The sequence below is a fragment of the Helianthus annuus genome, chromosome 8, assembly GCF_002127325.2.
Source record: "Helianthus annuus cultivar XRQ/B chromosome 8, HanXRQr2.0-SUNRISE, whole genome shotgun sequence".
NCBI lineage: Eukaryota > Viridiplantae > Streptophyta > Magnoliopsida > Asterales > Asteraceae > Helianthus > Helianthus annuus.
In genome coordinates this window covers 39,736,878-39,760,450 of record NC_035440.2, presented here as the reverse complement: position 1 = coordinate 39,760,450, position 23,573 = coordinate 39,736,878, and the positions used below count along the sequence as shown (strand labels likewise).

The 23,573-nt window shown below is 35.6% G+C and overlaps 2 protein-coding genes and 1 long non-coding RNA gene across 7 annotated transcripts; all 3 read left to right on the top strand.

Annotated features, from left to right (window-relative positions):
- The first annotated feature begins 5,673 nt into the window (after positions 1 to 5,673).
- LOC110872678 lies at positions 5,674 to 7,762 on the top strand. Of its 3 annotated transcripts, none has more exons than XR_002554617.2 (3): positions 5,674 to 6,351; positions 6,926 to 7,130; positions 7,393 to 7,762. It is a non-coding gene; the product is annotated as an uncharacterized LOC110872678 (long non-coding RNA). The 3 variants fall into 3 exon arrangements; XR_004864323.1 differs by having other exon boundaries at positions 5,675 to 6,351; positions 7,001 to 7,130; XR_004864324.1 differs by lacking the exon at positions 7,393 to 7,762 and having other exon boundaries at positions 5,677 to 6,351; positions 7,001 to 7,225.
- A 5,564-nt stretch (positions 7,763 to 13,326) lies between these two features.
- LOC110872676 lies at positions 13,327 to 15,702 on the top strand. Of its 2 annotated transcripts, XM_022121531.2 has the most exons (4): positions 13,327 to 13,914; positions 14,012 to 14,239; positions 14,971 to 15,052; positions 15,520 to 15,702. In XM_022121531.2, exons 1-4 carry the CDS (start codon positions 13,846 to 13,848, stop codon positions 15,522 to 15,524), a joined length of 384 nt encoding a protein of 127 aa, XP_021977223.1. In that variant the 5' UTR covers positions 13,327 to 13,845; the 3' UTR covers positions 15,525 to 15,702. The 2 variants fall into 2 exon arrangements, with proteins under 2 accessions (XP_021977223.1, XP_021977224.1); XM_022121532.2 differs by lacking the exon at positions 14,971 to 15,052.
- A 3,218-nt stretch (positions 15,703 to 18,920) lies between these two features.
- On the top strand, positions 18,921 to 21,854 carry LOC110872675. 2 transcript variants are annotated; one of them, XM_022121529.2, is made up of 4 exons: positions 18,921 to 20,067; positions 20,165 to 20,392; positions 21,123 to 21,204; positions 21,672 to 21,854. In XM_022121529.2, exons 1-4 carry the CDS (start codon positions 19,999 to 20,001, stop codon positions 21,674 to 21,676), a joined length of 384 nt encoding a protein of 127 aa, XP_021977221.1. In that variant the 5' UTR covers positions 18,921 to 19,998; the 3' UTR covers positions 21,677 to 21,854. The 2 variants fall into 2 exon arrangements, with proteins under 2 accessions (XP_021977221.1, XP_021977222.1); XM_022121530.2 differs by lacking the exon at positions 21,123 to 21,204.
- Positions 21,855 to 23,573: the final 1,719 nt, after the last annotated feature.

The window sequence follows — 23,573 nt, the reverse complement described above, 5'->3', positions numbered from 1 at the left end:
TCTTTAACTGTTTTTGGTTTTATAACTCTCGGGGGTGAAATACATGTTACAAATACTTAAACGGTATGAGATGCCTATGAAATACTAGATCATGTGAGCATAGACTTAATACTAGAAATGCCATAAAGTCTTGGTGAAAACTAGTACCAAGCCATTAAAAACATTCATTAATTAGGGACGAGGTTTAGATCTAACGGGTACGGCCGAAACCCACTCATAGTCAAAACTAGTACCTAGTAGTGCTTCGGAGTCCCAGTCGAGGTTAATCGACACAGTCGAGGTTAATCGACACAGTCGAGGGAAATCGACACAGTCGAGGGTAATCGACACAGACAAGGAATCAGAACGAGTATTCCGACAAGGAGTCATAACAAGTACTCCCCATGTCCTCACATGCCTTAAAGTTCTTGTAAAACATTCATGTTCATACACGTTTTTCATACCTGTTTACAAAAGAGTCTCTCAAAGATTTACAAGAATTATAGTACACAAACTGGACGCATGAACTCGCTCAACTTTTTGTTGATGTTTTCCAAAATTACATGTATTTCAGGTAACAGGATGGATCTGGGACGCAGGTGTCGTAACTAGAAGTTTAGATGTCATCCACTTTTTGTTGGTTGTAACTTAGTCGAAGGTTGTGTTTTAAAAACTTGAATAAACAATATTTGTAATACTTGAATTTCATGAATGGATGAACATCGTTTTGAATCATGTAGTTATTTATTACGATTGAATGCAATGATATTAAACCAGTCACACATCATACGCTTCCGCAAAAGACTGGGTGTGACAGTGGGTGACGGAAAAGTGGCCGGTGGTGGTGGAAATGGTGGGTGGTGATGGTGGTGGGGTGGGTGGATGGGTGGTGACGGTGCAGGCAGGTGGTGGCGATGATAGAAGGTTGTGATGGGGTGGGTGGTGGGAGGTGGTGGTGGTCGATGAAAATGACAAAAGTTAGGGACAAAAATAATAGAAAACAAAACTATTTGGACTAAAATGGAAAGAAAAAAAACTATTTAGACTAAAATGACAATTTTGGTCAAACCTCAGGGACTAAAATGGCAATTTACTCTTTATTAATTTTCATAATAAATTTGTATATATTTGATAGTAGTATAACTTAGGCTTCCACTATCCCCATATGCCTACATCTTATTCCCATACCCTTTTTGACTCTATCTCTCTCTATATATATCTATGTATGTGTAGAGAGAGATAGAGAGGAGAAATGTGTGAATGTTAACTCTCTTCTTCAAAAATTATGACTCACGTTTTATATTAAGTCCTAATCAATAATCAAACAAACAGAAACGTTAAAGAAAAGAAGTAAAATTAAATAACTCTCAATCTTATTAATTAATGTCGTTGTCGTGAGCTAATAAAAACAAGTACTTTTTATTTAAATACCTTGAATAGTAAGGTCGTATCCACAAGGAATTGTGGTCAGTGTTTAACAATTCAACTATTTGATCACTATGAACTAAGATTGGGGGTCTGTTTGATTGATTGAAAGAACTCAAAAATTGGTTACGAAAGTGTTATCAGATTAAGAAAAGTAACCCTCACCCAGAATCCTGATTGCAAGTTTAACCCAAAAAACATTACATAGATATGGCCTCGGAATTAATGAACTTGAATAATGATTATGGACAGTTTTTAACAATAGCCGTACAACCTAATGATCCGTTAAGATATGCCACCTACCCACCAAATTACCAACCCGCTAACAATGCAAGAAAACTGTCAATACGTTTGATAAAAAATAATTAATTCAAATATAAATAGTGTTTATCAGATCCAACACGAGTGATCAAGATGTATGAGTTACAATAATCAGAAAAACGGAGTAATTGTGCAAAACCTAATAATCATTCATCCAGGGGAAGTCGCAAGGGTTTTAGCCGCGCATGCTCGTCATTACAGCTTCAGATCTCAATTCGGATTGAACAACCATGAAGAACATGGATGATTCTCGTGAAAGGATGCCTAACATCACTTTTCGTCTACTCTGGATTCGTAATTGCATGATAGATGCTGAATGAATGGGGCGATACACGATTTTAGGTCAAAATCACAAAATCTTGCGTCAGACATCCCTACTATTAACCTTAATCACAACTTTGATCAGGTTAGATAAGACATAACTTGGTTACAATTAGAATATCACTCAACTTGCTAACTAGATAATAATAGAATAAACCCACGTGTTTATCTATCCTATCTATTATAAATTAAATATAACTCATTTAATTTATCACTAATTAACTTAACCAAATAACCGTTCTAATCCATAACTCGGTTTAGTTCGGTCCAACCCGCCTCATACGTTCGAGTATTGGAATTACGTCCAACATTATCCATTTAAATCGTGCAAGTTTTAATCATGTTTTATAGGTTGTGTTCTATTTAATAAAATATTTACCTTTCAAAAAAAATTTAATAAAATATTTAACAACCTTTTATTGTCTTAATTATTAAAATATCTTATTATATGCTAAAAATATATATTATAAAACTAGGTACGGTTCTATCTCCATATGAAACAAGAAAGATGTTCTTTGCACACAAAGCTAATTTAAGAACACAATACAAGAGGAATTTTATTGTTGGTTAAATCACGGATTGATGAGTAAATCACGAAAAATAGCCTTTTGATTGTGATTTTGCATAAAATGACCACGAATTCCCTCCACACACGATTACACTAAGAACCCTCAAATCGCTTAAACATTTTTAATGAACAAATTGTTTTTAGAACGGTTAATGTAAAAATGAACAAATTGTTTTTAGTAGGGACGGAGCTAGGAAGTTCCGGGTTCCCACCCATTAGGTTTAGAAATTTTAGTAGTATGACAATATAAATTGATTAAAAGTGAACCCATTAAGACCATGCGTAGTGAGCAAGATCCAGCAATTTTTTAGAGCCAATCACGCCCCATCACGTCAAACACCCCGCCCCCGTGGGCGTGTTTGGATGTTTTTTTCGCAAAAACCCCCTCCGGCGTGGTTTAAATCACGCTTAAAAGGAAAATTGTTGGCCAATCAGATTTATCCCTCTTTTTCTTGGTCAATCCCCTTTTTTGGTTAGTTTTTTTATTTAATTTTTACACCCCTTTTTAACATAATACCCACATCCCCACTACACTCATTTTAGAAAAAACGCCCAATAATGCACTTTGCTGACTGGACTGTTACATAATAAAAAACGCTCAAGGATGGAGGCATTATTCACCATTACCACTACGCATATTCTAATAAAACTTAAGGTGAACCCATAAAGAAAGTGGACAAAAAGTCTAATTTTAAACCACAAGTTGGGTGTTCAAGCCCCGCTTATCACCAACTTTACAATTATTTTTATTAAATTATTAAATGAAGGAAGTTATGGACTAGGTAATAATTATCAAACAAGAAGTGTGGTATGTGGTTTAATTTTCCTCCTGAAGATCTTGAAACTTGTTGCCTATGTTTCAATTTTTCCATGCTGCTTCATTTTTTTCCATAATAACTTTTCCAATCATTTGGTTGTTTAAATTATAACACCCATGCTAGTTCTTATTTTTTTCATAATAATTTTCTATGATAATAACACCCATGCGAGCAACAGTCAAGGAGCGGTTGATTGATTTGGAGTGGAGGGCGGTCCCGAGTACAAACTGAACAAATTAATCAGCTGCAACAATTATTAACCTTGAGACAAAGGATAAGTTTTGAGAACCGAGCTGATAAATGGTCGTGGGTTCCTTCTAGTGATGGGCCGTTCTTGGTTTTGCCAGCCCGGGTAGTTCTAAACAGGTTTGCGGTCCCTTACCATCCTTATGAATGGGTCAAGTAGGTGCCAAAAAAGATTAATATTTTTGGGTGGCGTGGAGTACAAGATCGATTGGCAACAATGATCGGGTTAAAGAAAAGGGGCATGCTCTCAGGTGCGCCAATTTGTAAGCTATGCGGAGATCAAGAAGAAGATGCAGATCATCTGTTTACGGGGTGTTATGTCGCAAAACTATTGTGGCATAAGGTGGGTGCAAAATCCAGCCGATCTTTGCCTTCTCTATGAAAGATTTGCTGGAATTTTATATAACACAACCTATTGAAGAACCGGAGAGGAAGTATGTTCAAACCATCATACTAGTGACTTGTTTGAGCATATGGAAAGTAAGAAATAAAGGAAATTTTAATGAGAAGAGAGCAAATATAGATGAGATATTTGGAGAAATGCAGATAAATACGTTCATGTGGATTAAATGCAGAACAAAGAGAACGGATTTGGACTAGAGGAAGTGGGTGAATTTCGAGTTTTATAATGGAGTATGATACAGTGTTTATTGTTTTGTTTTTTATGGTTTGAATTTTCGACCTTATAGGGTGATTATGTAATAGGGGGTTGGCTTAGTAACTTACTAACCATTTGTATTTTTGAATCTTTGGGTGTTTGAATAAAAGTTGTTGTTTGTCGTTCAAAAAATAAAATATAATAAAAAAATAACACCCATGCTAGTTCTTATTTTTTTTTCCATACTAATTTTCTATGAGATAGATAGTGGGATAAGAAATGCTTTGAAGCATCACAGGAAAAAAAGTGACTTTAGTGATGATAAAGTCCTACCGATCCGAAAATTCTAACGTTGAGTTGACCGAAATTCGAGCACCTACAAAAGTGAACCCAGTGAAAAATAATCCTGGATCCGCCACTGGCTAAACGGGTCGTGTTCGCGGGCTGACAGGTTCAACCCGACCCGAACCCAAAATTTTTATATGAACCCGAACCCGACCCGAATATTCGTGGGTTGACCCGAACACGACCCGTTCAACCCGATTTTTTTTATTTTTTTAATTATTTCCACAAATTAATATATTAAATTTAAATTTTACTTAAAAAAAACACAAATGTATATAATATAATTACATTTAAATTATAAAATCTTATGTGAATTTCTCTTTTTAAGTTATATTTATAGCATAAAATACACACTCAATTTAATTTATAACATAAAAAATTATAAAAAATATAATATAATATAAAGGGGTTAAACGGGTCAACCTGACTGGGTTGACCCGAACCCGACCGACCCATTTAGCTAAACGGGTTCACGGGTTCAACTTGAAACCTCAACTCGTTTAGTCTAAACCTCAACTCACGAATTTCGTGTTAAGTTCGTGTCGTGTTCTTGTGTCGTGTCAGAAATTCACGCCCCTAGCAAAGATTACACTAAATAAGATTATTAAATAATTAAAAGATGTAATCTAGAACTTGGGTTGTGTACTTGTGTTATTAAACCAAGAAAAAGAAATAAAAAGGAAAATAAAAATGGTCATTTCAAAGGGGAAGTGGGGGTGAGAGTGGGGATGGTGGAACAGAAAGTAAGAAAGAAAAAGATAATGGGCTTTGGGTTGGGTCCGGGGGCCTGTGGGATGTTAAGCTCCCCTATATTTGGCTACTGTTTTATCACCACGCGCCACCCATTTAGATTCTAATATCAAATCATCAAGATAGTTGTGGCCCCCCTTATATTATATAATGTCTCATGTCATATCATCCATCACTGTCTCTCAAGCTTGTCAAACGGCCCAACCCCTAAAAATCTAGCCTTGTAAGCCCACAACTACAAAAGCCCATAACAAAATTTGTAAACAACATAGCTTGTCCTAACCGTAAACAACATTTATTTATATAATCTTAAAATTGAAGGTCGGTGTAGAATCCTCTGCCCTAGACTGGCCCTTATACTTTCTATATTTACAATTCCCACCCTCAAAGCTTATGAAGTAAAGCTTTCCACGTGTTCCTATTGCTTTTGTTTTCTTTGAAAGGGAAAAGAGATGGGAACTCCGGTGTCCCCTCCGACAACCCGCGACGGCCTAATCCAGCGCGTACACAACCCGCGACTACATAAGGGAGATTGGTGAACCTAACGGTGGTGTTCGTACGGTCAGACGAGTGACGTCGGTGGTTTTAATGGAGTAATTAGTAGCGGAGGCTAGGGTTTCTTATTCTGTATATTGACATGAGGGTTGATTAACTACTGTTACGCCATAATATTGCAGAAATGGTGGTGGTTTGCTCACACCTGGTGCATGAAGATGATCAATGGCAGGAAATTCGATCCATTTTATAAACAACTATGTGCCTAAAACCCAAGATCCCTGCTCTGTGGTTTTTTGTGTGTGGCCGGAAAGTTGAAGGTGGCCGGATTTCTTCTTACAAGCTGGCATGAAGACGGGGTGGTACCACCAGCCTCATCAGTTGTACCGCAGCAGTTTAGGAAGAGAGAGGAATACGTTGCAGAAAATTGAACGTGGCAAAAAACTAAATTATGAAGACCCCATACTTATCCTTTCCTTGCCAAGGTACGTTTCACTCTATGTGGTTGTTTTGTTTAAATATGTCAATCTAATGGTGAAAATTAAATAGAACATATGTAGCTCTGTGAATATAAATTGTGATAATCTGTTCTGATTGACTGATTTATCAAACTTGAGTCATATGTATGTTGGTGATGACTGTGATGATAAAAGTATTTTTCTATATTGTACAGAAATATGTTTTAAATATTAACTATTTGAATTATATTGGACAAGTTGATGCAAGAGTATTTTTATGTCTTTTGAGATGGTGAGTTTTGTTGAAATGTATATTAAATTGACTTCGGTTTGGTGTCACATAACAAACTCAAATTATTGCAGGAAATAATATATATTCTTTTTGTACTATATGCAACATTCATTTAATCTGTATACACGAAGACTTTGATTTTAATAGGGAATAGTTAATTAGTGAATTAATTATAGGTGGGAAATCCAAATCCATACTATGATTCTATAAAGACTGAAAGTTTTATATGATTAGATCAAACATTGCTATGATGTAAGCGAATAAAATTAGTTATATAATCTCATTATCTATATATAACATTTGACGTAGCACCTTAGCTACAGTAAGTAACGCTGTCACCGTTAAGAGACGTCGATGTCATTTACAACAAACCGATTGCAACAGTTGATAATGATGGTTGTCGGTGGCGTTCATCAGTTCATCACATCTCGAGGAAAAAAGGAGTTCTAGCTAGAGAAAATGAAAGGTGTTTGGGGTGCCTAAAGTATGATCCTTACAAGCAAAAAAATTTCAGGTAAAGCCAACTATTTTTATTTCAAGCATTTGTGTATATGCTTTGCTTTTGTTATAATTTATACGATTTATATACCAAAAATGTGTTCTTTTTCACTACGTGCTTGGTTATAAGTAATATGCATTCCAATAACTAAGCTACATGTTACCCGTTCTTCATATCATAGCAGCAGCAAATTGCTATTTTGGCATCACTATATAATGTTTTTGGGTTGTTTGGTTGATTAGTTATGATCTGAAGTCTTTGCATTTGTGATTTGCAGTTGAACGGGTTGCTTGATGTTGGTATTAGGTTCCGTTTATTTATCATTATTTTTCGGTTCGTTTTTTGGATTTTCCTTCTTTGTGCGCATTTAATATCATCGACTTACTACTTTCTGTATGTGTATGTACATACGGTTTTGCCGCCGCAACGCGCGGCAAGGTAAATTCCTAGTATAACCTTAAAATGAAATGTCGGTGTATTTTACTATTATAATCCTTCCTTTTTTCCTACTTTTACACAAGGTCAATTCAATTGAGAAGGAATTCGGTTGTTGAATGGTAAGGAGCCCAAGCCCCAAGGCATGCAGAAAAATATATATCAAATAATTATTTCTTTCTTTTTTTACTTCATCAATTCTAATTTTTTTCACTTTGTATTATTTATTTATTTATTTAATATATATATATATATATATATATATATATATTACGTTATTATTTGTTAGATTTGTCATTACTACCAATTACTCTAATCATGTTTATTTATGACTTATCATTTTCTATAATATCACTATTTCCTTTGGATACTCTTAGATTTTATCCAATAAATTAATATTTTATAACTAAATTATTTAATTTTGTAACTTATTTATTGTTAAATATATGTAAACAAACGTGATAGACATTATTTACATATGTTTACTTAAAAAAACTATTTTTATGTGTATATTTTTACATCTGTGTTCGCATAAATTTGAGTTGGTCTACGTTTTGACGTAATTTTTTTTTCGAAAACAACTTCGATTAAATATAATACGTTTTCATTTAAAAACACATTTTTGCGTGCACATATTTATTTGTATGTGTCGGTATAAATTTGAGTTGATCTACGTTTCGACATAATTTTTTTTGAAAAATCGAGTCAAGTCAAATATAAAACTTTTTAGTGCGTATTTTTTAAAAAGCATTAATAAAGCCCTTTTAATTATACAAATCAGTTTTTCCATTATACCCGTTACATTTTCTATGTATAAGTTGTTTCATATATAATATATAAAACGTTATGATTGTACGGTATGATTTTGATTTACTATACGTTTCGATCCAATCGCAATGCATATATAGGTTATATTGAGTCGGATATACCAGAACGCGTGTTTTCATAAGGTTAACGCATCATATAAGGATTGGACTAATTCATTCAATGTTTGCAATGTACCCGCACCGCAACGCGGGCGGACCTTATTACTAGTAGGTTCCTATGTTACATAGCTTGTCCTAACGTGTAATGGTGTCAATTGTGTTGGGTTAATGGGTTAAAATGTTCAATCCTAATTTACACACACTTAAAATTATGTAACCTAAACATGACTCATATAACTCATTTATCTAAACGTGTAAGCAGGTTAATGGATAATTATTAAATTGTAAATGTAATAATTGGGTTAATATGGTGTAAAGAAAAATGGGCTGGAAGGGCTAAAAACGTGTTCGTAGGTTGATCTTTAAATTAAACAAGTCATACAAAGAGACCCATAGATGATCCATTTAATTAAAGCGGTAAACCCAAACATAACCACTTTATTAAACATTAAATATCACCACCCAAAACTTTATTATTTTCTTGTCGTGTGAGTAATTACCACCCATACAGTCCTACACCTAGTTACAAAATTTCATAAGATCCAACTCCGCCTCTACAATATCCAGACAAGCAATATCAGCATACCTAGTTACATACTTGGGGTTTGATAAAATGATTTTTGGGTGGAATGGGTTTTTATAGCGATAATTTCAAATATCCACTACAAGTTTCATGATACCGTGTTAGGGGAGCGATCTATATTGCGAGAACATGCCTAACAATATGAATTGTTTATTTTCAACCTTAAAACTTAAAAAAAATATTAGCAAACATTTTAAATGTAATATTTATTGTTTTCAAATTCGGATAAAAAATGGAAAATTACACTTTTGATATAACCTATAGGTAACCATAGAAATATAAAAAATATATGAAAGATTAGTTTGATGTTTTTTTTGTGTAATATATACACATACAAAGAAACACTAAATCTAAAAATATGAGCATTGAATTAGAAAGTTAAATGATATAATGCTGTTCGTTTTCTTCTAGTAGTAATTTATTGTCTTGTAATTAGCTTTACCCTATCGTGTTATACTCAACAAAACTGTCATATATGTATTTTAAATCTATAGCATATAATTTTAAGAATTTAACAACTTACACTTTTAGAACATATTGTAGAATTCTTTAAATCATATTACTTTCTTTTAAAACAGCTTATTTTGTGATTTTTAACGGCCATTGTTTTTTCATATGTTATTTTTTTTTTTCTAAATTACACTAAAAAAACAAGCATTCTATTCATTTCAATTTGAGTATGCATTGCTATAGTTTTTTTATTTCTTTTTAAAATAACATGTTACAGGATTATCGTTTTCTATTTGTCGGATTGCATTGCGCACACCCTTCTAGATAAACTCACCATTCGATCGTTTAAATTATGATCTTGTCATGTATTTAAGCACTTCATACCACTTTCATCGCCCAATATTGTTTGTATGTTTTATTTTAAGGAATATTTCGTAGGATGGTAACCAAATTTTAATAGTGTTTTAAGTAGATCACTCATAAAAAGTTTTGTTCTAACTAAGTGATTGAAGTTTTATTTAGGCTCAAACTATCCGCACACCCTATCTGCCTATTTGCACACCCTCTGCCTCGTATATGCCTCGTACAGGCCTATACGGGGCGCATATGGTTACATCAAACTCAGTGTCTGGCTCATGTCAGTTATGGTTTGGCTGCTCCTATACGCCGCGTACAGGCCTATACGTGGCGTATAAGACCCCTCGTATAGGTCTCATATATGACTCATCCCCGATATATGCCACGTATAGGCCAATATGGAGCGTATATAAGGGTTTATTTACAAACATTTTATACAATATCAATCGTTTTAGCAAACTTTTATAAAAATATTAGTTTTTTTACAAACATTTTATACAATATTAGTTTTTTTACAAACATTTTATACAATATTAATCGTATTGTATCGTATAGTGTAGTATAAGTCTCGTATAGGCATCGTATAATTAATATTAATGTGTAACACCTCGAAATTTTGCGTCCAATAAAGTATTGACACGTGTCATAAGTTTACACGTGGTAATAAATACTAAATAGGGACTAAAGTTGACAAACATTGAAAGTATGTGAATTCGAGGGTTCAAAATGTCAGCAAGGGATAAATATACTTTACAGTAACCCTAAATGATGCTCGTACTTTCAAACGGATGAATCATGGATCATACGGAACGAAATGTGGAAGAAAGTGAGAGATTACAAACTACAGGGGTTAAATGTGTCAACATGTTTAAGTTATACCTCTGAGTGACCCTTTAACAAACCCGAGACTTTGTAACAGTAAATTACGCTCACTAGAATGTACGATATAAATTTCGCAAGGTTCCGTTTTAAAATGAGAAAGTTATGATCAAATTCGTATGCGAGGGGTTAAAAGCGTTAACATTGAAAGTTAGGACTTTTCGGGTAGCAATAAAATTAACCGAGGACTTAACGACACGGGTAAAAGTCAGGAGGCCCTTATACGTAATTAAAAGAGGCCCAAAGTGCAAAGTTACCCCTTCGAAACGCCAAAGGCCAGCTGCAATAATTAAAAAGATTTGAAAATCTTGAAAACATGTCTCAGGCGGGCCGCGTAAAAGAAACAAGGGGCTTTACGTGGGCCGCGCGGACAGGAAAGATATGGGCTCTGACATTAGGATTCAGGCGGGCCGCGTAAAAGTTAAGTGATCATTTACGCGGGCCGCGTCAGCCTCCCAGATGCAGAAAAGTCGGACAGAAGCACTATTTGGTGTTTTAACCGACATATGAGCCATTATGGGCAGCATGGGCGCCCCCTAAATGACCCCTAGTACTCAGGGACACATGTTGATGATCTAAGAACACTTGTAGCACTTGTTGTCAAAGATCTAAGGGCTAATGAACACTATAAAAGGCCACTTTGTAACAACAAGTTCTTCACACCTTCAAACAACACTTCTGATCATTTCTGGAGCTCAAGTGTCTTCACTACTCATCCCTGGTCGTGCATAGGACTCTTGTAAGTGTGCTCCATGCTTCTTAGTTAAGTTTTTGCTTAGATATAGCTTAAAAGTCAATCCGTCGTAATTAACGATTGACTTAGCGGTTAATCACAAATGGTCCAGTGATTAATCGAAAAAAAGGTAGTTATATGTTGGTAATCATGTGGGCATTACACCCCTAAAAGGGCACCCTCTGATTCCCACTCTAACTAGTCCAAATGTCGGGTCAAAGTTGCTTAGAAAAAGTCACAGAATGCTAACTTTCGATTTTATGCATAATCAGTAATGTAGATGGCGTGTAACCTATTTTGACACTCATATAACATGATAATAAGTATTATAACTGGTCTAAGCTTGGTTGATCCGACCATTTACTGTTTTGACCCGGTTCGGAACCGAAAGTCGCAAAACTTTGACTTTTGCTTTGACTTCAGTTCTGACCCGTTATGGTATGATTTAGATGTGCCTTAGGACTCTCTTAGGACCAGGTTACATGATGGTATAACCCTCTGTGGCTGGTTCGTTGTTTGTCCAAGTCTTTTACACAATTCCGTAATATGCTTAAAAGTTGACCATAACGCCCTTTTTACTTTAAAACGAGAATTTTGGACTTGTGAAAGGATAATAACCTTAGTTACTGATTTCTAAGCATGTCCCTAAAATTTCATGTCAATCCGAGGTCTAGAATAGGAGTTATGCTAAATAGTGCAATTACGGAAACTTTAGTAATTAAACGGCGCAATTAGCATAAAACCTATCTAAACCCAAATTTCGACACCAAACCTTTTACACACTGATGTAAAATAATATTTTGAGAATTTTAAAGATTTTTAATTATTTTTAACCTGCTCATAACCTACGGTTATGACCATGATTCGGTAAATACCAAATATGCCCTTTTCGGACATAAAATGAGTTTTACATGGTATTTTGACCCGAATCCACTTGCTACTGATTTCATATAATAAATAAAGTATTTTGAACTTTATAACCTGTTTGGAAAACTCAGATTTCCTATAGAACCCGGAAATCTCTTTTATAATCTTTAAAAGGACCAAAATACCCCTACGGGGCGTACATTGGGATTAAACTCGTTATGGGCATAATGGAAGGTATCCTACTGATACCACAACCTCCTTAGAGCATATTAACTTAGGAAACCTGTGTAGGACTCTTACGGTTACCCGTTACGCCATTTGCGCGTACGGTTCGGTTTATGTAACTAGTTTACATAAACTAGCCGAGACGGGCCAAACCTTATCGTTTTTACCTCAAAATCCAGAATGTGTTTAGTTTACCCATAATAAACAAGTCTCCGAACTTGTTGGGTCCAAACCACATTCCATTCATGGTTTTCGCCTTTCATGCGATTAAACCGTATTTATCCTTTGAAACTGACCGGTCTAAGCTAAGGCTAAATTAAAGACCCGTTAGGATTCTAATAAGTTATTTTAAACCTTCGTTCCAGAATAGGAGACCAGTAAAAGATACTTGCATTTGTTTATTGAGGTTATTACTTGCTCAGGTAAATACTTTTAACTTATTTTCCGTTATACGGGCTTGGGTTACGGTATATAAAATACCGCTTGGTCGGGCAATTGACCCTAACTCGTTAGTAGTTGGGTATTATCAATATGACCCGTTTAAAAATTTGTTTTGTTGGATTTACGCCTTTGGGAGCTTAATGTGTAACGTCTCGTATTTCCGTTTTTTTTTTATATATTCGTAGGATGTACGGGCCACTTAAATGCGACAACGGGCTTGTGGGCCTGGGGCCCAAGCCCACCTTACAACTTTTTGTAAAAACCCTTTTAAAAGAAAAGACCTAAACCCAAGCCTACTTAAAACCAAACTAAATACCCATGTTAAAATCTTAAAACCCTATATCTTCCCCATTTTGTTACAGCCGCTCACCCTCAACCCTCTCATCTCTCTCTTTGTCTGAATTCACGTTCTCCAAAAGAAATCCCTGCTACACACCTTAGACAAATATGAAAAACACCACAATCAGAAATTACATCTCATCCTAGATTACATCTCTCCTCTTTCTCTCTAGAATTCGGTGACTGGAGTCGGGATTCCAGCCGAACTCCGGTGATGCTCTGGCCTCGATAACACCTCCAAGCTCCTCTTCTTCCTATACCTTACAAACACCCCATTCTGATCGGTTGGGAGAGAGAGAACGTGAGAGAGAAAGATGTGGTGCGGCGGTGGTCTTCACGGTGAACCACAACAACAGCGACGGCGGAGGAGGGGCTCGACGACGGCTCCGATTCGGGTCGGTTCAGGTTACCGGCGCCGACATCTCAGGCGACGTGGTGGTGATTCAGCTCGGACCCTTCAGTTCTGTTTTGTTACGGTTCGGATACGGGTCAAAGATGGTTCGATACGGTTCAAATCTAAGGTTCTGTTCGATGTTTTCGGGTCGACAAACCGGGTCAGCTCAGGTCAGTTTCGATTCGAGTTTCGTTTCAGTTTGTTTTGGTTAAGTTTCGTTGTAAGTCCGAGTGACTTAATCGTTCGGGTCATATTTCATTGATTTAGATGACGGCTCGGGTCACGGTCCGTTTTAGATTCAGTCAAAGTTCGAGTCAAGCTGGTCAATCGGGTCAAACATGGTCAACAGCAGTTTTCAGTTCGGTCAGACCAGTCAACTGGTCAACACGCGTCACTCGGGAGACTTGGTCAGCAACTTCAGTTCGAGAGTCTTGGATTTACTCGGTTCAGTCCAGTGTAGATTCGGGTGTTTGGTTCGATCTATTTCATCATTCGGTATAATTCTTTTTATCCTTTGTTTCCTCTTTAATCTCTTGCGAAATGTTATTTAATATCACCTTAATAATCATCTTAAATTTGGAAGTTGGATAAGTTCGTTGTTGTTATAATGAAGAAGGTGACTTCCAAAGAAAATAAAAACCTTACATAAATGGTAGGTGATGGTTACTGTTCGGCGGGATATTCAAGAGGCAAAATCAAGTCTTGTTTAAATTAAATAAACTTGTAGTTGATAGTTTCTGTAATGCAATATTAGAACAAAAAAAAATTAATACCTATTTATAATATTACATTAATCAGTTTAAGTATAAATCGATATATATATGTATATTCTTTTTCTGTTTAAGTTATTTAGATAAATTATTTGCCATATTGGTACGGGTGTGATGCTACATCTTAAACCGGGAGACCTGGGTTCGAACCGACCTGTTTGCGGGTCTGATACATTTTTATAGTATATTTTGTTTTATATATATACACTAGCATATTGAAATACTAGTTAACTGAAGCACTTTTTTTTTGAAACCACTTAAATGGTTACAACAGTTATTTGAACGCTTATAATTAAATTGAAACAAGTAATAAAACATCTTATTCTAGTTATTTTCAATAGATCAAGAGCAATTATATTTTAGATTTGTTACAACTAAATAAAATGTACAAACACAAAATATAACCAAGTCTATTATCAATTCCATTTATTTAGTACTTTTCCAAACCTTGTCTAGGATAACCGTTTTGTACGTTCTCTTGGATTTTTCTCCATCTCTACTCGTGCATTATTTCAAGGAATCTCTATACGCAACCAATGTGAGTATACTTGATCCCTTTTTGCTTTAAACACTTTTGGGATGCAACATGTATTCTATATTCAAACACGTGACACTTGAAACTTATTTGAAACATGCTCTATCCATTTAAACATGAAACATGAAACTTGTGATACTTGAGACTATTTTGTGCTATGTGAACGTTTAATCCCTGTGTGTAGTTCCGCCTTAACAATAGTAGCGCTATAGGGGTAATGCACCTCCCCCATTTGTAGTCGAGGGGTATTGTTAGAAGGAGACATATTAACCTCCCGTGAAACTTTGGGTTAGGTACTTTAACGCATTGGAAACTTGGGCTATCACTTGGACTGCGTAAACTAGCACGGCTGAAACTATTGTATTATGTTCATGTTGGATATGAGTTTTTATTCTATTATGCTATGTAAACAAACTTGTATACTCGCTCACTGCCTTTGCATTGAAACTCTATTTTAATACATGTTGCAGGTTGACTAATGAAGTATGGATGATTGATGAAACAAGTTTAGGGTGGACTAGATACACACCTTTAATCTATTTATCTTTTAATGTTATGTTATTTGTTGAAACAATGTTGTCTTTTTTGTTTTGATTATTGTATGACAATCTAGCAATTGCAAAGAAATTTGAATTTAATTAAATATTGTCACATAGTGTTATGAAGTCTCTAGCAATCTATACACACTTCGTCTCATCCCGATGTTTCCGCCATCGGTTGGGGTGTGACAGATTGGTATCAGAGCCATAACTATAGGGAATTAGGAAAAGTAGGAATGCTTTAACCTAGTCTATAGTTTTAGAGCTTTATTCTCATGTTTTGCTTGAAACTACTTGCATGCTATCTTATTTGCCTTTATTTGTTCTCTTTTTTCATCATTCAAACATATATGTCACTTATGTGTTAACACTTGACCTGCTATACTTGTTTTATTATGTCATAATACTTGTTCCATTGTTCGATTCTTTATGCGTATTCTGTGCATATATCTCTATGTGTTGGTACTTGTTTTATTATCCTATTCTTTATGTACCGTTCTTGATGTGCATTCTTATGTGTTTATACTTGTTTGCGTATTCCTTTAACATACTCCCCTTTTCTAAAGCATTTTAGTCGATTTTTCTTAAACTCGAAAACACTCATATTACACAAACGGGACGAGTTTACCAAAGTAGGCGTAAAACCCACAATTTGGTAAACGACTCTTATCTCGCTCGATTCTATTTTTACATGAAATTCACCATTAAGTTAGGAGTGAAATCCACATCTTAATGGAAATTCCAAATTTAAATTCTAGTGGACCCTCGTCAACGTCTCAAAATTTAATTTGACCCGACGAGTACCAACCACACCTAGGGCACGAAGTCGTCAAGTTAGGGGTGAAACCCGCACCTCGTCGACTAGTCCCACTCCTTGATTTTTATAAATCTCGCCAAGTCTCGAATTTTCAATTGAATTGGGGCATGTAGTAACCGGAAGGGTGAATACCGTTAACCGACTTGTCGGCGAGAGTATTTCACCTATTAGGCCAAAGCATGTTTTCAATTTCAAAGGACCTTTCGGCCACTTTGGTTAGTCAACATTCCATCTTGGAACCATCCAAGTTTCCTTTTTATCAAACTTACGCTTTATTATTCTCGATCTTTTATGATGAAACTCTTTCTTGTCAATTTTGAACCGTTTTGAGATTTCACTTTTACGCATACATCATACTATTACTTTCATATGGTTATACATCACTAGCATGCATAATTTCTCGTAATTTTATTTACATTTTTCTTTTGTAACAACAAGTGGAGACATATCGTCGAGATAGGAGTGATTTCCTTACCTTGACGATTAACTCCGCTTTTTTTTCTCATCTTACAACGACCTCACCAATGGGTTAGGGGTGATTCCCTTACCTAGGTGATCGTTACCGATACTTTCTTTTAATAGACTATGACATGTAAACACGATCATTTATACATCTAAATCGATTATCGTTAGTCAAATCTCTAATTATTTCAAAATGCATTGTTTATATGAATGAACTACTTATCCTACAATCTATATTTTCATATAGCTTACACACGTGAAATTTTCTTTTACTTTTCCGTAGACACTTGTTTCTCAACATTCAAAATTTCACGAAGTACTACCCCTCAACTTAGTCGGTCTAACAAATCCATTGCCCACGAATTTTGTATTCAACATAACTATTAAAACAAGCTCATCACATATCATTAAACTAGAGATTTTCTATTTTTAATTGAGAATCAAATCAACTTTTTCGCACACATCTATAAAATATTACCAGTATTATTTAAGCATTTACTAAAACTCCTTTCCAAAACCAATAAAACATTTTTCAACAATCACTAGGCTCGTATACCAAATTCCTTTTTCTAAGGATCAACTTTTCCTCAAGAATCTATAAACTTCAAAACTTTCTAATATAAAAGTTACTTAAAACGATGCAAGCTTGTTAATCCCAAGAACTTTTCAAAACCTCGCGCGATACGCCAATTAAATTCAAAGCACGTGGGCAAGGAAACTTCATAAGAACCGACAAATTCGCAACTATGTAAATTCTTTTAAAACCATAATAGCATCTCCATTCTTTTACAAAGTATCATTTCGCATAATCAAAAGATGTTTTCTTTTATATTCTCCTTACATTCACAATCTAGATTTTTACATTCCATGACAACTCAATCTATTTTAACTTCACGTTTTGCGCGAACAACTATATATGCATATCATTTTACACGTTTTAGTCAATATCTCCCAACAATCTCACGCGCGTCACTCGTCCCCTTTTTCTTTCATACTCAAAACTTTTAATCTTTTACGCGCATAAACTCGTGCATTTCGAGTTATATTATAAATAAAATCATTATTTCCTACATCCATGCTTATACATCCTATGCCTTTACTTATGTTCACACTTACACATTTATGTTATACTCATGATTCAAAATTCATACGTTTTACGTTTATACACACACTCACAATTATACATTTACGTTGTCCTTACATTCATGTCTATACTACATTCGTATTCATATTCATACGAGTTATGTTTTCATTTGCACTTTTACAACTTTGTTACACTTATATTCATACACATGTATTTTATTCATACTTAAACATTCATGTTTTACACTTAATTTTCACATTTACATCCATACTCATGCATCTTGTGTTTATACTCATATTTATACTCGTATTCACACTCGTACTCGTGTTTATACTCTCATTTATACTATTTATATTATACTCGTACTCGCATTTATACCCCCGTTTATACGATTTACGTTATATTCGTACTCGCATTTATACTCACGTTTATAAGATTTCTGTTATACTCATACTTTTGTTTGTACTCTCATTTATACGAATTGTGTCTATACTCACGTCATTCGTTTGTGCTCAAATTGTGCTCACATTTATGCTCATTTTAATACACGTTATGCTTATACTTTTACTCATACTCCTGGCATGCGTTTAGTGTTTATGCTCACGTGCGTGTTCAAATTTAAACTTATACTATGCTCATGCTTTTTACTCAAAATTTATACATTCGCACATGTACACGGGCGAAACCCGAAGGATTCGCTTACGTTGGACTTATACTATTTGGAACGTAAACATGCTTATATGCTACATTTCTATACTCACGCAATTTTTGTTTTCAAAATTTATGTATACCTTGAGTCATACGTAACTAGTACAAGCTATGCGGATCATGCGACAGTCAATATAATCGCGGGTGCACACGGGATTATAGTGATGGGCGTATGAGAAACCATAGAGTGTACTACTGTGTATGGTAAGACACGGGATGTAACATGACACCGAATACGAAACATACGTAACGTGGTCAAAACATGGTGGATACGCCGCTGGTACTTCCTATATATAAGTGTTTTCACCATGATTACCAAACTTTCGTAAAAAGTGCCATGAGAAATTCAGTGTTTTGCAGACCTACTTAGACCTAATACGCAAACTCTAGGCAACTCACAAACGCATTATATTCGATTTTCCCCGACGAGACTTCATTCTTAGCACGATACTTTCATCTATCCGATATTTATGCTATTCTTATACTCATAATCGTTTATTAGACCAATCGTCCACCCTTATATCTTCGTTATTCTCCGTTGCCCTTCATACAAGCCTCAATTTGAAACAAACCTCTCCTGTTTGCCTAAATCCTTTCAAGTCTTCATCTTAAATAAGTTTCGGGACGAAATTTCCTAAAGGAGGGGAGACTGTAACGTCTCGTATTTCCGTTTTTTTTATATATTCGTAGGATGTACGGGCCACTTAAATGCGACAACGGGCTTGTGGGCCTGGGGCCCAAGCCCACCTAACAACTTTTTGTAAAAACCCTTTTAAAAGAAAAGACCTAAACCCAAGCCTACTTAAAACCAAACTAAATACCCATGTTAAAATCTCAAAACCCTATATCTTCCTCATTTTGTTACAGCCGCTCACCCTCAACCCTCTCATCTCTCTCTTTGTCTGAATTCACGTTCTCCAAAAGAAATCCCTGCTACACACCTTAGACAAATATGAAAAACACCACAATCAGAAATTACATCTCATCCTAGCTTACATCTCTCCTCTTTCTCTCTAGAATCCGGTGACTGGAGTCGGGATTCCAACCGAACTCCGGTGATGCTCTGGCCTCGATAACACCTCCAAGCTCCTCTTCTTCCTATACCTTACAAACACCCCATTCTGATCGGTTGGGAGAGAGAGAACGTGAGAGAGAAAGATGTGGTGCGGCGGTGGTCTTCACGGTGAACCACAACAACAGCGACGGCAGAGGAGGGGCTCGACGACGGCTCCGATTCGGGTCGGTTCAGGTTACCGGCGCCGACATCTCAGGCGACGTGGTGGTTATTCAGCTCGGACCCTTCAGTTCTGTTTTGTTACGATTCGGATACGGGTCAAAGATGGTTCGATACGGTTCAAATCTAAGGTTCTGTTCGATGTTTTCGGGTCGACAAACCGGGTCAGCTCAGGTCAGTTTCGATTCGAGTTTCGTTTCAGTTTGTTTTGGTTAAGTTTCGTTGTAAGTCCGAGTGACTTAATCGTTCGGGTCATATTTCATTGATTTAGATGACGGCTCGGGTCACGGTCCGTTTTAGATTCAGTCAAAGTTCGAGTCAAGCTGGTCAATCGGGTCAAACATGGTCAACAGCAGTTTTCAGTTCGGTCAGACCAGTCAACTGGTCAACACGCGTCACTCGGGAGACTTGGTCAGCAACTTCAGTTCGAGAGTCTTGGATTTACTCGGTTCAGTCCAGTGTAGATTCGGGTGTTTGGTTCGATCTATTTCATCATTCGGTATAATTCTTTTTATCCTTTGTTTCCTCTTTAATCTCTTGCGAAATGTTATTTAATATCACCTTAATAATCATCTTAAATTTGGAAGTTGGATAAGTTCGTTGTTGTTATAATGAAGAAGGTGACTTCCAAAGAAAATAAAAACCTTACATAAATGGTAGGTGATGGTTACTGTTCGGCGGGATATTCAAGAGGCAAAATCAAGTCTTGTTTAAATTAAATAAACTTGTAGTTATAGTTTCTGTAATGCAATATTAGAACAAAAAAAAATTTAATACCTATTTATAATATTACATTAATCAGTTTAAGTATAAATCGATATATATATGTATATTCTTTTTCTGTTTAAGTTATTTAGATAAATTATTTGCCATATTGGTACGGGTGTGATGCTACATCTTAAACCGGGAGACCTGGGTTCGAACCGACCTGCTTGCGGGTCTGATACATTTTTATAGTATATTTTTTTTATATATATACACTAGCATATTGAAATACTAGTTAACTGAATCACTTTTTTTTTGAAACCACTTAAATGGTTACAACAGTTATTTGAACGCTTATAATTAAATTGAAACAAGTAATAAAACATCTTATTCTAGTTATTTTCAATAGATCAAGAGCAATTATATTTTAGATTTGTTACAACTAAATAAAATGTACAAACACAAAATATAACCAAGTCTATTATCAATTCCATTTATTTAGTACTTTTCCAAACCTTGTCTAGGATAACCGTTTTGTACGTTCTCTTGGATTTTTCTCCATCTCTACTCGTGCATTATTTCAAGGAATCTCTATACGCAACCAATGTGAGTATACTTGATCCCTTTTTGCTTTAAACACTTTTGGGATGCAACATGTATTCTATATTCAAACACGTGACACTTGAAACTTATTTGAAACATGCTCTATCCATTTAAACATGAAACATGAAACTTGTGATACTTGAGACTATTTTGTGCTATGTGAACGTTTAATCCCTGTGTGTAGTTCCGCCTTAACAATAATAGCGCTATAGGGGTAATGCACCTCCCCCATTTGTAGTCGAGGGGTATTGTTAGGAGGAGACATATTAACCTCCCGTGAAACTTTGGGTTAGGTACTTTAACGCATTGGAAACTTGGGCTATCACTTGGACTGCGTAAACTAGCACGGCTGAAACTATTGTATTATGTTCATGTTGGATATGAGTTTTTATTCTATTATGCTATGTAAACAAACTTGTATACTCGCTCATTGCCTTTGCATTGAAACTCTATTTTAATACATGTTGCAGGTTGACTAATGAAGTATGGATGATTGATGAAACAAGTTTAGGGTGGACTAGATACACACCTTTAATCTATTTATCTTTTAATGTTATGTTATTTGTTGAAACAATGTTGTCTTTTTTGTTTTGATTATTGTATGACAATCTAGCAATTGCAAAGAAATTTGAATTTAATTAAATATTGTCACATAGTGTTATGAAGTCTCTAGCAATCTATACACACTTCGTCTCATCCCGATGTTTCCGCCATCGGTTGGGGTGTGACATAATGACCATGTCCCGGATATCCTTGGCAGCATTTTACGAAATGGCCACGACCTTGACACGCGGGTGTAGGCGTACACCCGACAATGTGTCCATACTTATAAAGGTATAACCGTTGGTTTTCCCGCCACGTTTTTATGCTATGTGGTGTGTCAATCAACCTTAAACCCGGCACGACCCGGGCGACTGAACGCATAGTGAACATGTAATTCTTTTACAAGATTTAATTGATTAATTATCCCAAGTTATAAAGAGTTTGTGCCTTGTGCATTCAAATCAATTTTATTAAACCTTTTACAAAAGTGTCGGTTGAATGTATTTACCAGTATAAACTGACGTACTTTCCCAAAAAAGATTAAATGCAGGTTCTACACGAAATAGGCTGGCCACTCCTTAGCATCGTTAGAGTCTCGCAAGCTTGGGATGCCACTATCTGTTGAACAATAATTCTATTTTTATTTTGATCCCCTGTGGATTTATTTCGACTACTTGTGATACTTGGATATTACATTCGATGGTTGAAATATATCTATCTTTATGCTTCCGTTGTGCATTTAAATATTGTGTGGTTTGACTATATTGTTGCCAATTACGTCACGGTAATCCCCCACCGGGCCCACCGGTGAAACGTGTGGAAATCGGGGTGTGACATAATGTTATTATAATTAATATGAGTTTTTATAATTAATATTAGTATTATTGATATTAATATGAGTTTTTTTATAATTAATATTAGTGTTATTGATATTAATATGTGTTATTTTACAAAACCACAGGGACTATCCGTGCATTTTACTCTAATTAATATTAGTGTTATCGATATTAAAAAGAGAAAACAAAAAAAATGTACGCCGCATACAGGGCTAGACTAGGTGTCTCAAAACCACATTTTTTATTAATAGACGAACAAATTTCTTGTTCGTGTTCGTTTGATTAATAGACGAACAAACACGTACGAATTTCAACTAAACAGTTTACGAACTATTTGCTGAACATTTAGTTCGTTTGCGGCCCTACTTACTACCATACCACGTCTCAAAACCACATTTCTTTAATTTAATCTTATACCTTAAAAAAGGAAAAAATACATAAAATGTCATTTATCTTAATACCATACAGGTGTCCTTTTCAACGAATTTTGACAGGTTTTACATTTTACATGGAATTTTGTTGCACGTTTTGTCCTTTACACCCAACTCAGTTAAAAAAGTTTGTTAAGTTTAGTCATGTGATACGTACATGAGGGTAATTTTGTCAATTTATCTCATCTCTCTATCTCTCTCTAAAACATCTCACCCTTATCACCACCACAACACCCACCTTCACTGCCACCACTCCACCTTAACCTTCACCGCCACCCCACCCACCACCACCTCAGCCTTCTCCGCCACCACAACAACCACCTTACTCCCCGACCATCCCCCTCTTTTAGTTCACCGCCACAACCACCCTACCCCCAATTTTAAACGGAAATCGAAACCACAACCCTTATTTCAGACCACAACTAACTCCAAATCAGCCACCATAACCCACCCTCCTTGGTTTATCCCCAAATCGACCATCAAATCGGAACCCTAACCGTAAATTGGCCACCATAACCTTTATTTCAGACCAAACCTAACCCCAAATCGGCCACCATAACCC